Here is a 14627-nt window from a genome sequence, read left to right as displayed (position 1 = left end):
CTGCCCACGGCAGGGGGGTTGGACTAGATGACCTTTAAAGGTCCCTTCCAACCCAAACTATTCTATGATTCTATGATTTTAAGGTTGGGTCATAAGACTTGACATGTTAGGGCCATGCCCTACAAAGAACCAAGCTAACAAAGGACTATAGATAATCTTAAATGCTTGCCATGCCCACTTATAAAATAGTTACACTTAACACTCATCATTTGTACACAACCCAGAAAGGCTTAACTTATTGAGAACTGAATGGTGGCTTGGTCAACAAGCAAATGGAATAAGAGTACCCAAAACATCACTGGGTGGGCTACTTAGCCCTTGGCTCCAGGCGCAGAGGAGAAAGCAGAACCATGCTGCTTCTTTCTGTCTCCTTGGGGAGAAGCAGGGAATAGGCAGAGACTTGACTTTACCCCCAGCTATTCACTGTCCATAATAGTTGAATCAGTTGTAGGAAGCAGGGAGAAAATAATCTATGGCTGATTTGAAGAATAGTAAGCCACTAGCCCTCAGCAGCAGTCCGAGAGACGACTCAGAGGCATATCTCACCATGACTCTCAAGGCTACTCCTTGAATAACACAATTTATACAACACCTCTTGCTTAGCACCATGCCTAACGGCAAAAAACAGCCTTTAATGTTTAAAAAAAAGTTGAAACCTTGAGACAACAGATGCCATACACGTACAAGCTACTGTTATTTTAATCTTCCAGACATTGTACAACTTCCATTTTCACAGAGGCAGCTCAGCCATGTGATTTACCTCAAGAACATTCTCTTGGTTGGGGTCCAAAATGAACTCAAAGGTCTCATTCCACACGGGATTCACATCGTTATTGAAATGTTTCGTTCTCTTCCTGCAATCGGGGGCAGATGGGATGAACAGCTCCACATAGGGATCTGGCGTGTCAACTACAGAGCAAAACCGATGTTCAAGTTAGATAAAACTCAAGTTTGGGTTGTAATAATCAATACAATTATGTGAAACCACAGATCACCTCATGGTCTATGGCGAAAAATATTCAACTATATAAATTACATTAATATAATGACATGAATGATACAATGATAATAACAACCTCCCAAAAAGAAACAGACGTTATGCTTTTAAGAGGGGAGAAGAAAAGCCTTGAACAAACAGAATGGCACTGGGACTGATTCAAGTTTATTGGAAATATGTACACTTCTATCAGGCAGTGGTAATTATTTTTAAAAGCTCTTACCCCTTCCTCTCTTTCTAGCCTTTAATTACTTTGGCTTGTGTCACAGAAGTAAGTATTCCACAAAAACAGTCTTCAGTTAATAACGAAAACAAGCAGCTTGGTTTACAGTTTTGGATCCTCTTTCACCTTTGCTGGTTTGGCAATCATAAAGGAAATCAGTCAAGCCACTTATGTACTGCTAAACACAGCGTAAGGAGAGCTGTTCAAATCTGAAGCCATTGCAATGACCAGAGCTTTGTGGAGATCAGCACGGAATCAAGATCTTATTTATACAGTATATTTGAATAACAACTGCACAGAACACTAACTGAAAATACAGAAACATATGCCACCTATAGTTAATCAGAATTATCAGTGGGAGAAAAATACACGTTGAGAAAACTCATCTGATGTGTCTAATAATAGTCATTCCTGAGAGCAAAGAATGCATTGTTGGCAGCCCTAAAAATCCTACCTTTCCAACCGGTTAAAGCATGTAATTTTTTTCTGTCCAATGAGGTTTTTTCTGTCCAATGAGATTTTTTTCCTGTCAAATTGGACCAAGGCTGATGCAGTCCTTTACATACTTCTCTAAAACATTGCTCAGAGGCTTCACGGGAAAGCATGGGAAGTTATTTCTGTGGTTTTGGTGATCATGAAAAGCCACCTGTTCTGCTGTGGCAACACGCACACATCTTTCCAGCATCCTCTCTTCAAAGTTTGTCTTCTGCTTCAGTGAAACATTTTCAAGCAAATACAACACCCACCACAAACAAGAATCCTTTCCTTAAAGGTCTCTTTTTGAAAGAGATTAAAACCCCTTAGTAGGTAAACCGGGTCTGAACATTCCTCCTTGTACACACTTTAAGTCTGAAGATACTTTTTTTAACAAAGCCAAATGTTTTTAGAGACTCTTGGATTTCAATAAAACGTTCTCAGTGAGATTGCTGAGGCCCAGAACCCCATGGTCATTTCAGCTGGGAGAAGGCGGAAAAGAGCAAAACAAAAAAGTTTGATACTTTCAAATGGAAATCAATCGTCTTTTGGAAAAAAAACAACCAAACAACCAAAAAAAGGCTTTTTGAAACCACTCAGGAGGTTCTGTATGTGTACCAGGGCAGAAGGGAATCAAAACTCAAAATGTTTGGCCTCCCGGCAATTCTAGTGAGGAACATCAGCCAGACCTAACGCGCCTTCTGATGCCATCACCAAACATAAAAGATACTGAACTTACCCACAAAGTACTTCAAGTATCTCTGGAGATGCAGAATAACACGCACGGGTCATACTTTGAATTAAGTATTCCTCTAGCTAGGGAAACTTTAGGGACAGTAAACTTTTCGACAGTAAAGTCTAAAATCCTAGACTTGGGCTCCCTCAGTGAAAATTTTGTATATAAATAAGACTTTGTGATTCAAAGATTTCACTGTGTGAGAATTTCCTTGGACGCGAGGAAATACAATACAACACTCCCCAGAACTTCTTAGGGAGTTTTACACTCTGCTCCGTATCTGCTCCGTATCTGCTCCGTATCAGGGAACAGGGGGATCAACCTCCAAGTGTTTTCTCACTGGCAGATGTAACTAATTACCAACTTTTACTGAATACATAGCTCCCTTGAATTACTACACAAAATTGCGCCAGAAAAAAGGGAATCAAGGCCCCTTGAAACTAAACAGCAAAATATCCACCCAAATCAGAAGTGACAAGATCTCATCTGGTAAGTCTGGATATCGAGCACTACTTTGGCAATAAACACTACAGACTTGCTCTGCCAAGAGACTGAACTTGCCTACAAAAGCTTGGGTTTTAACCAAAATACTGGTGCTGAACAGTGTTCTGGGCAAAACGTTAATTCTTCCCTTTCCATTTGATTTTTTATGTGATTATGTGATCAGCTCTAAGTTACAAAACTTTAATTTTTTCTTTTAAACACAAACAGCAAATGGTTTCCTACCTGTATTAAAAATCCCGAAGCACGTGGAAACCCCATACCACTGCACAGCTGGCATACAGATGCCATTACTAACTTCCTATCAGACAGACTCCAAATAAGCGTTGAAACAGAAACTAAACCCAAGGCACGGAACAACTAAACTTAGAAAAATCAGTCTTCATAACTCAGTATTGCCAAGCCGCCCCCTCACTCCCTGCCTTTATTATCTTTTTTAACCCGAGGCAAAGAGTTAATCATCTGCCCTTTCATGTTTGAAAATTTATTTTGTGCTATTTTCAATTAAGTAAATGAAAATCTATTCTTTTATAACTTCCTTCTTCGGATGAAGAGGAAAAATACTGGAAGACTGTGTGCTCTGATTAAGATATTGCTATAAGCTATAATATAGTAATCAAAATCTTACTCCTCATTATTGGTTGGGGACCAAAAACTAGCTACCAGCAATCTGGCAAGTAACACAAAAGTATTCACTTAATGTATTTCAAAACAGTAAAGTTATCAAACACAGGAAAAACAGACAGAGTGTGTACCCTTTTGCATGGACGTATTGACTCCTGTTTGTGTTTTTGCTAGTTGATTTGCCAGGTATGTTTTTCAAAAAAACTGATCTGAGCATGTAAGTGAAAAGTAGCTTGATCACTGCTGTTACCTATATTTTGATTTTAAACTGAACCATCTTTATGAAATGGTTTATGGGTCAAAAGCTGATGTTTTGCGAGTGTAACCAATACAAGAGAATTATCTATGTAGAGACAACACTGTCGTGGAATTGCTCTTTTGTTTTAGCAGCCTACTTGAAATACCAACCACAGACTTTTCAGAAGAAGCAACAAGTAAGAATTTGTACTTCTTCCTCAGGACACTTCTGAAGAAAACGAAGTTTCTATACAGCTCAGCTAGGCTCCAGGCTATTCTTTGCGCAAGCATTCTCGCATGACTCCTCCATAATTTGTGGGCTAGCTATCTGCAGTGCATCTCAACTTTTTAATGTAGGTAAAGTTTGGAAGGTTTGCAACTGGAAACTCGGAAGGTTTGCAAACGGACACATGCACTACCATAAGACAGTGACTGTATGGTATGATTCCATATTCCTCTCTTCCTGGCACTCTTTGACTACTTACAGTAAGTGCCTCCACATGTGCATGCAACTAAAATGTCATACTTCTCCCAGTGTCAAAGAGCTTCATGCATAACGGCACAGATAACGCTCTGGAATAGAGGGACCAAACTCCATTAGCATTTCTCAGGAAAAAACAAATATGAACCGACCAGTAAGTACAAGTGTATCTAAAACCCCACCTTTACACTAAAAAATAAAATTAAGAGTTTCGGCATTGATGTCAATGGAACTAACAGCTGCAATCAGCAGCTTATAGCTAGATGAATTATAAAGGTAATTAACAAAATATTAACACTAACCCTTTTGTAAGATTTACAGCATCCACCAAATCTCCAGGGGTTGAAGACAGGTATCCACTAACAAAAGCAGAGTCAGCATCTAAACTGTTATTTTTAAACATACTGGCTTAAGAAATGGCTGAGAGGTAGGAAGTAAGGATTCAATGACTTTTCCTCCTTTGATTTATCTCCTGTTTAAGTAATTGCTGTAGATCTCTAAATTACATTATGAATCATGATGTGAAACACACAATGGACAGTAATTAGGATCAATCATTTTCACATTAAAAATGAGTAATGTTTTAAGCAATCTGTCTATTAACGAAACCTGTAAAATTTTCTACAATGACTGGAAACCATTTGATCTTATGTTACTAATTTGGTGCGATGACTGTCATCAGGCCCCCGTATTAATGTAATTAATATTTCAGACATATAATTCATATTTCAGTCATTCCAATTTCAATTATTTCAACAGCATAATAGATATAGAAAGCCTGTTCAAATATGAAATACCAAGGATGAAGCCACTACCATCATACATGAAAATTTATCTCATTTGTCCATCAAAAGTTGAAAGAAATGCAAAGTTCTTGAAGTATTTCCAAAATCTGGTTTGCTACAAAAAAATGCTGCATCATAAGAATTTGTCTTTTTTTTCCATGTGAGCATGTTTTAAACACTTGTGATCATAATGGATATTAAATAAAACTATATTAACTTTAATTTCAGTTAATATATGCATCACCATTATAGAAAGTAAATCTGGATCCAGATTTTTTGGACCCATGATCTCCAGATACCAAGTTTATGCAATTACAGAAATATTCCAGCAAGTATATGGCAGAACTTCCTTAAAGAACTGTGTGAGTTTGGTTCATTGGAGTTTTTTGCCTTCTGGTTAACCAACATCCTCCACCATTAAGTGCAACCCCGTTCATGAAATCTTTCGAGGTCCCAAATGACCATCTTTGTCTACTTTCCACCATTTTTTTGGCTTACTGCACTACAGGACAACTTGGTTAGCATGAAGTTACGTGCAGCTGAGCGGCTTGAATGAGGCCAAGCTAGTAACGGGAATTGCTGAACTACCTTCCTCTCCTCCGAGGGGAAGGAAGCTAAAACAAGCCAGCTGTGCCTTATGCACAAGCGGTTCTGGCTGGGGAAGGGAGCTCGAGCAGGCTGTGCAGCACTTACTCGCTGCTGCCTGGCTGCAGAGCTCCTCTGAACTTTATGGAAGTCATCAAACCTACCGTTTGCCTAGAGAAATCCAAAGCGGGGGGCACGAAGGCGTTTTTCCACGAGTTGAATATTAACTAGTATCGATCACAGTTAACCAGCATGGCACAAGCTACATGAATCTCTCCCTAGGCCAGAAACATTGTTTTGTTGTGTGCTTAAAAATAATAACTGAATTTTTATTCAAATAGTGAATTTTATGGGGCTCACTGGACAATATGTTTCATAGTGGCATAAAAAAATGATTTGGTCTCTCTGCCACAGTCAGGTGAAAATGTAATGAACTTTAAAATCATGTTTTTTCCCAGTTTAATGTGATTTTCCAGTTTAAAAAAAGGGAATTCTTAAAAACAGTATTTATCAATAATTGTCAAATATCAATAATTCCCAAATAATTAATGTTTCCCAAAGAACATACTAACAAATATATGAATTATTAGATTTGGCTTACCCTTGCTCCGCTGCACACTAGTGAAAGGACAGACAAACACAAGGGCCTGAAAAAAGCTGTCTCCTGCGTCCAGGAGAACATGGCTGTGTGACGGGGTGGAGGGGATGGTGAACAGTGCTGGGTGCTCGGGGTAAGACATCGGCTTGGTGTCCCCTCCCTGCCAACGCACAGGCAACAAGTAAGTGTGTAGAGTCTTTGCTGCCGAGGCTGGCGGTGTGATTTTGGAAACCAAGAAGTTCTTCTCCCACCTGAAGAGGTGGAGCCCCGGAATGCCAGGAGCAGAACTGGCTGTGTCAGGCTGCCACATACAAACGCATCTCGTCACTCTCTTAGGTAATCTTTGCGTTTAAAACTACCGCAGCCACACAATCACCAGCCCTCCATGCAACACCATAAAACACTGCAGCAGCTAACAGCAACAAGGCCAAACTTTTGATCTGTCTTTTTACACATGTTCTGAATTTCCATTTTCAAAGAGGACTGTAGTTGAGTCCACTATAAATTCAGGCCTCCCATTCATTTGGAGCAGATACTTCTGAGAGCCTTCAAACAGACAAATTCATAGTCTAGCAGCAATACAGATGCGAGACTAAGAGTCTGGAGTCATGCCAGAAGGCCACAGGGAACCTAAAATATCCAGGAGCACACAGAGAGATTACCAGTAAGGTGTCCCAAGGAGGAGGAGACAGGTTATTTGCTGCCTGTGTTTAAGGTACTATAGGGAATGCCAGGGCTTGTGGCCTTCATCCTCAGGAGGGATTTTGCAAAGGGGATGATGCAGTGCGAGATTTCATGAGCGGAAGGTGACTACAAGTGAAGTAAGGCAAGCTCCCAAAGCAGCAGCCAGCTATGCTATGAGAAATCCTGTGATTAGGTATATGCTTATTAGAGATTATTAGTGCCTTGTATTACAGTGCTTTTCATCTCCGGTGTTACTTAAGTGAAGAACTGAACTCCCAGCACAGTTTACTGGGGTGAGACACCACTAGCGGTTTCGCTGATCAAGCCTTGAAAGGAAAAAAACCCAAACAAGTCAGCTGAACCCTTCAGTAGGTTCAAACCAAATTTGTAGAAGTGCCAAGACCAAAAAAATATTCACTTCTCTAGGTTATCTGTACAGTTCCTTTTGCAGACAGACAGCACTGAAAAGTGACTCAAACATTAGCTTGCAATAGCCCAGAGGAAAATCTGGTTTTCTAGTAGAGTGCCAGAATCTAAGGGGTTTGGGTTTTTTTTTAATTAATTTAAATGCCTAGGTCTTAAGAGCTTTTTCAGTGTAAAACTTGTGAAACGTTTCACTCTGCCAACAAAGACACAAGCAGGAGAGAAGGAATAGGCGGCGTGGCTGCCTAGTTCAGCTGTGACTGTGGGTCCACGGTAATGCCAGATCTGGGCAGCGATAATTCAGTCTAAAGTAGGTTTAGGCATATCATCACATTCCTGGTAAATTACTCAAAACCCACAATACGACTTTTATTCCAGATTTATGTTAGCTGATGGAGTATAGATCATTCCTAGTCTGGCATAAAGTCTGCTAATACAAATTTAAACTGGCAACGTTTTCTGAATCCGCAGAACAAGTTTACACTGGATCTGTGTTTGGTATCATGAGGCTTTAGAGGTTTTGGTCCTCTACCAGCAGCCCCAGAGCTTGATTTACTATATTGCTGAAGTGCAGCCTCCAGGCCTTTGAGTGAGAAGAGGTTCTTCCCTTCACTTTTTAATTCAGACAACTGTCAGGAACGTTTTAAAAACCTGGAGCTGTCCTAACTGGGCAGAATCGTAGCTAAGTATAGGCTCAGGCTGGCTACGTAAACATCACGTCTTAGTAAAACCATCATCATTGCTACTGCAAGCAATTACAGGAAACTCAAAAATAAAGTGACACCTGTGAATTGTTTCTACCCCAACCTCACTGCTCAGTCGGGTTATTACAGGCATTTCATTTAGAGGGCTGAAGAATGGATTGCGAAGCACTTAGTCAGAACAGCGTGTGCACATCAATGTTAACAGGTCCATAAAGGAAAAGGGATGATTGTGCAACTGAGTTATCTGTCCAACCAAGCATGGCACAACCTACCCTTAAGCAGACATTCCCTGTATTTCAACTGTCCTCTAACACCGTGGGCTGGATGCTTTGGTAGAGCATTGTGTCTAGTGACAGGCTTTACAAAAGTGTTCCTTTCTGTAGTGATGAAGATGAGGAAGCTTGATGATTTTTTGTTTCCTCCCTTTCAGAACACATTCAGTCAGAAATACATAAATGAACACATTTTTTTATTTGTAAGAACTGATACGTGGGACAGTCAGCATCCTGCAAAATGCAAGACAGTAACCAGAGGATGCTTCAAATCACACTTTTAAAAAAACATTTTCAAAACAAATTAAACGTCATCTTCATGCAGTAGATGGCAACCCGCAGAACTCCTTATCAAAGGAGCTGTGGATGAGAAGACTTACATGGATTCAATGAAAACCAGTGAAGTTTATGCAAGAGAAACTCAGTGAAGACTCTAATCACATCAGAAACACATCCAGCTCAGGGAGTCCCTTACTGAAGGCAGCTGAGTGCTTGGAGAGGATCAGAGGAAAGTACCACATGCTTATCCTGTTCATATTTTTCCTTTGTATTTGACTATAACTGATGTTTTTCCTGATACTCCCTTAGGATCAGGCATTAGCCCAACCCTAACACAACTTCAAAGCCTTCCCTGGGAAAAGGGATGAGAGGGAAACGAAAAGAAAGCAGAAGAAATCAAATTATTACAGAGGACAAATGAATAAAAGAAGGGAGACCCCTCCTAAATGGAAGGAGTGAAAGGCTCGAACTGGAGAAACAGTGGTGTCCACAACTCCCTGAAAAGAGCCCCACCACGAAGTTCTGCCTGGAGACATGACAGCACATGAAACAGAAAGAGTTCCCAGTCCCCACCAAGCTCCCTTCTCCTGGGACTGCAGCTGGTCACAGTGTGGCATGGGCAGGAAGACAAGGAGGTCCTTCAACCAGAATATCAGGCAAGATGGATCCTTGGTCTAAGCCAGCATGACTGCTTTGACATTATCATTACAGTGTAACGGAGTAACAGGAGAGCCTTCCTCTAGGATGAAAACAAGTTTTCACTAACATTTTACAGAAACAGTCCCTGCCTCAATAATTGCACAGCAAGTGTTCAGAGACAGAATTTACTTCTCATTGAAAAGATATTTTTGCAATTGGGAAGAGCAGCATTTTCTGCACCAGTTTCACCGTGGAATACACGAGCCTGTTTCCAACACGACTTCCACCTCTCAGCGCTGCTTCTGGCTAACCCTACAACAGGGCAAAAATATTGCATGTGTCAAGGAAACTGAAATCTAGTCTACAGTTGCCTCAATGTTAGACTGAGATCTACAGTAGACATTTCATGAGCAGTTGTAATTAGTATTGTTCATTTTTGAAGATACCCATCTTTTAAAGATACATATTTCAGTACCCGCCTATGGCTCTAGAGCCAGAGTCAGCTGCTACGGTTGGCGATGGAGCATGGACCACTACAGGACATGACCAACAGCAGGGCTGGTACAAGGGCTGTCAGGAAGAGTCAAATCAAAAGGGGTTGCTGAAGCTCACAGAGCTTGGTCATCCTGGGACTCAGTTGCCCATCCAGGCCACCCTAGCACAGACTGGAGCAGCATGGGTCCAAATGGGAACATTTCTATCTCCTTCCTGCATGATACTTCCAGTGTTCCTCCTCTGCTTTGCTCTGTTAGGCATATAATACATCTTAGGGCTCCTAGCCACGTGAAGATCTGCATGTGCAGCTTGTAGGACTTGGAAGATTGGCCAATTCTGACCTACTTTTTCCAGGTTGTTAGGCTGGCAAAGGGGAGGAGTTTGGCTTGTTTTCCTCTTCAAGCTCCCTTGCAAAAATCAGGTCCTGCTTCGTGGCCTTGCAGGAAGAACATTATCTGATGACACTTCAACAGTTAAATCAAGTATACTGTAACTAAGTCAGGGTGCAAGACCAGCCAGCTGCGATACAGAGACCAGCTGGATTAGTCCTGAATGAGCTGCTGTAACACAAACTGCTCTGTCCCTGCTCTAACACAAGCAGGCAAATCTCCAATTCCTTCCCTTTCAGCTAGCTCAGGTTTAAAACCCCACATAAGTATGCCTACACTGCACTAGACTACTGTGTCTCTGGCTTTAAATGAGCCAGCTTCAACACCAAGGGCTATGCCTGAAAGCGAACACAACCCCAGGGGAGAGGCATATGAAGAGAGAAACGGTGACTGAAACTGCACTGGACATCACCTCCTCTTTCCCTCCGCGTTGCTGAAGCAGGTCCTACAGCCAGGGCCAGGCTGGCGCTGCAGGCAGGGAAAGGTGCACACTGGTCCCAGGCGATGCCTCCTCGTTTCCTCTGCAGAAGCAGGAGGCAACCAGGAAGCCGGTCAGTGACACTGCCCCAGTGGAAGAACGTCTCCGTGACTTGCGGGGGATGTCTACTGCTGGTTGCAGCAGCATGGGCTAACCGTGCCAAGAGCCACTTATAGAAGCTGCTTTCCACCTCCGTGTTAGCAAGTTTTGCAACCAGGGTTGAGCTCTATTGGCAGGAGTGCTCCCAATATTTTAACTCGTTTATCTGATCAGCTTAACTACAGTGGAAATGAATCCTTAATTCCAACCAGGTGGACAGAAACTGGGATAGAAGCTGAGTACCAGTGCCATAAGCTATCCAAACTTCAAACTTTTTTATTTTTAAGAAAAGACTTATTCCTTAAAATGCCCGGAATTACACTGTTCATTATCATAACATCAAAAGTAGATGAAGCAAATAAAAGCTGACAATTCAAAACAGGATTAAGCAAGATTAGTGATCATTAAGAGTAGAGTCATACAACTCGTTTCCTTTGTAGATGCTACCAATTGTTTTGAAAGCCAGTATACTTAAAGGAAAATAGATCTTTAAAGATGTAAGACAAATTTTACGATGCTTCTTTTGGCCCAGTTTTCCACCAAGACTCTTGAATATCCAGAACAGGACAGATCCTATGGAAAGAAGAACCGCAGTTCGCAAGCATTTCTCTTCCAGAATGCTGCAGTTTGGGATTCTGGTCTTTTTCTACAAGTTCTTGTACTGTCATGGAAGTAAAGAAAGGCTCTACAGTATGGTGTGGTATCTGGAGTAGATTCAAAAGTAAACATCCACTACCTAAGAATGCACTGGACTGGAGGCAAGCTCTTTTCCAAAAGCTCCGATCAAAGAAGTGATTTTACAAGGTCTATTGATCCCTGCGACCAGCAGAAAGCTAAGCAATTAATATAATTAAAGCCTCACTAAAAACATGCAGATTTTGACATATTCCATCTTGTATTGGGTTTATGTGGCAGGTTTAGGCAGCAGGGGGGTAGGGGGGCTGCAGAGGTGGCTTCTGTGAGAAGATACCAGAAGCTTCCCCATGTCAGACAGAGCCAGTTTTAGCTGGCTCCAAGATGGACCAGTTGCTAACAAAGCTGAGCCCATCAGCAGCGCTGGTGGTACCTCTGTGATAACGTATTTACGAAAGGGTAAAAAACACGGTGCAGCAGCTGTGAGAGAGGAAGGAGAAAATGTGAGAGAAGCAACTCTGCAGATACCAAGTCAGTGAAGACGGAGGGGGAGGCGGTGCTCCAGGTGCTGGAGCAGAGATTCCCCCATAGCGACGCAGGTTGTCCCGCTGCAGCCCATGGAGGACCATGGTGGAGCAGAGATCCACACTGAAGCCCGTGCAGGATCCCACGCTGGAGCAGGCAGATGTGCCCTGAAGGAAGCCCCAGCCCGTGTAGAGCCCACAGAGCCTCCTGGCAGGAGCTGCGGCCCATGGAGAGGAGCTCACACAGGAGCAGATCTTCTGTCAGGAACTGTGGCCCATGGGGGACCCATGCTGGAGCAGTATGTTCCTGAAGGACTGTACCCCATGGAAGGGGCCCACGCTGGAGCAGTTCTTGAGGGACTGCAGCCCATGGGAAGGACCCACATTGGAGAAGGTCGTGAAGGACTTTATGTTGTGGAAGGGACCCCAGGCCGGAACAGGGGAAAAGCGTGAGGAAGAAGGAGCAGCAGAGACAAGGTGTTATGAACTGACCACAACCCCCATTCCCCTGCATCGCATGAGGGGAGGACGTTGAAGTGTCAGGAGTGAAGTTGAGCCTGGGAAGAAGGGAGGTGTAGGTGCTTTTAGTTTTATTTCTAACTAACCTACTCTGTTACAATTAACTAGCAATAAATTAATTTCCTCAAATTGAGTCTGTTGTGCCTGTGATGGTAATACGCAAGTGATCTCCCTGTCCTCATCTTGACCCATAAGAGCTTTTCATTGTATTTTCTCCACCACCCTGTTGATGGAGGGGGAATGATAGAGTGGCTTGGTGGGCACCTGGCAGCCAGCCAAGGTCGACGCACCACACATCTGCTGCAGTTGCTCATCTCATAAATCTTCCAGCCTGTAAAAAGACTTAGCCAGAAGAGTTGAGCACAGGTATTAGAGCAGCAGTCACTAAAATCTTTTGTAAAGATAGAGCTGCACCGATTGGATGTTGATAGGACAGTACGTAGAGTGTGAGAGTCACCTTGAAAGGGACCCCATAAAATTAAAACAAGTGAAATCAGTAAAAGAAGTGCTCCTATACGAAGGCAACAGTAAATGGGCAGATACCTGAAATAAGAAGGGACTTGAATGAACTCCTGGGAAAGAGGGAATCTGCTCTCAAAACTTTTTCCCCCCCTCCCAAACATCCTGGGTCATGCATTCTTACAGTAATTTTCATTCATCATCCCCACACACACATTCATAGAATGACAAACTGGTGTAAGTAGAATAACTTCCTTCATATATGAAAAGCACTTGCATGGAAAATTTCTATGATGCAATTATTGCCATTTTCATTTATTTTGATGTGCTTTATCGGTGAGAAACAAAAGCAGCTACTGTAGCTTAGCTACTCAGATCCTGGTATGACCCAGACTCAGATTTGATTGCTTGTCTTTGTCAGATCACTCTACAAAAATTTTAAAGCTTACAGAGACAATGGGAAATCTCAGCCAAATAAAATAAAAATAGAGGGCTGGAAGCTATCCTAGCGCCAGCCTTCTCTGTTGTTCCAGCCACCCAGATCAGCCAGGACACTAAAAATATGTCTTCAGTCAGCAGTGCTGTGTGTGTGAACTGTTCGCTCAGGGAAACACATTGCCTGTGGAAGTTACAGCGTAGTGAGCACCTATTACCTAGTTCTAAGGATGACAACCATTTATGCTCTCCATTAATGGAGAGCTCAAGAAATCTTGAAAAACTTGCTTAAAATACTGCGTATCTCCTCAGCCTAAGCTTGAGCAAACAGAGGTACAGATAACTATGCCAGAGAAGTCAGGTCCTCCATGCCCACCCACAGAGTTGGGGCACCATGCACACTAGACCTCTCACCTAAAACTCCTTGAGCAGAAGCAGACGTAGACCTCAAATCCTTAAGATGAAAATATCACACAAACAGCAAAATTATAAGCACTTCCACATATTTAATAAACTTAGATTTACTCAGATCTTTCACGGCTATCCCAGAAAGCCTTAGAAAGACTGATACAGAAAAAAGAAGAAAAGCAAAACATTATACAAAATCTCTCATGTTCCCTAGGACCTCCACCACAATGTAAAATTACCTCTCTTGCCCACAGAGCAGTCACTGTCTACACAAACTGGAGTAACAACAGAATAAATTAGGGGAAACCCACCAGAAGAGTCAGCAGCTTGCTAGTGTCCATCATGGGAGAGCAACACTCAGGTACCCTCCCCAACCAAGGCATCTCATATTATGTATCACAGCCACCCTCCATGGTAGTGAATCCTATCTTTGAGATTAGAAACCCAATGTAAATGTTCAGAAGTTCCTTCAACAAGTTACAGTTTTGGCAAATCAAATGAAAAAAAGAAAATACATATATAGGCTGGCATGATCAACTGTAAAAATCCTCCACCACTCACAGCTTCATGAATCTTTAAGTAATTAACATGATTACTGATTTGATCAAATAGCTTCCAGGCTCCAACACACCAAGCTTTGCATATACATGGGAAATAAAAACATTTTTCATTTTCCCAAAATAAAAACAGAAGCAACGATCTGTTTTTTTCACTTCAGGGGATTTGCCAGGATTACAAGAACAAGCCCCGGGAACTTGGAAGCTCACTCAGAGATGCCCCAGACGGCAGGTGCCTCAGGCTACGGAGCACTCGTAGCTGCCTCAGACAGGAAACCAAGCAGGTTTCAGTGGCCCTTGAGCATAGTTCTGTCAGGTTTTATCAAAACAAAAAGTTCTTCCTGAGTAGCTTTTTGGTTTTGATGATTTGGTAAGATAAGAGTTTTGTC

At 42.1% G+C, this 14627-nt stretch overlaps 1 protein-coding gene across 3 annotated transcripts in view; it reads right to left on the bottom strand.

Moving 5' to 3' along the window:
- Window positions 1-14627, bottom strand: part of PLA2G4A (phospholipase A2 group IVA) — an 88107-nt gene that overhangs the window by 45691 nt on the left and 27789 nt on the right. For all 3 annotated transcript variants that reach the window (XM_075156982.1, XM_075156984.1, XM_075156983.1), the window contains one exon: window positions 761-909. In XM_075156982.1, the coding sequence (XP_075013083.1) occupies window positions 761-909 (149 nt within the window). The remainder of the gene's footprint in view (window positions 1-760; window positions 910-14627) is intronic.

The sequence above is a fragment of the Calonectris borealis genome, chromosome 8 (genome assembly GCF_964195595.1).
Source record: "Calonectris borealis chromosome 8, bCalBor7.hap1.2, whole genome shotgun sequence".
NCBI classification, from domain to species: domain Eukaryota; kingdom Metazoa; phylum Chordata; class Aves; order Procellariiformes; family Procellariidae; genus Calonectris; species Calonectris borealis.
The sequence above is the reverse complement of the archived record's forward strand: the minus strand, read 5'-3'. Positions and strand labels throughout refer to the sequence as shown.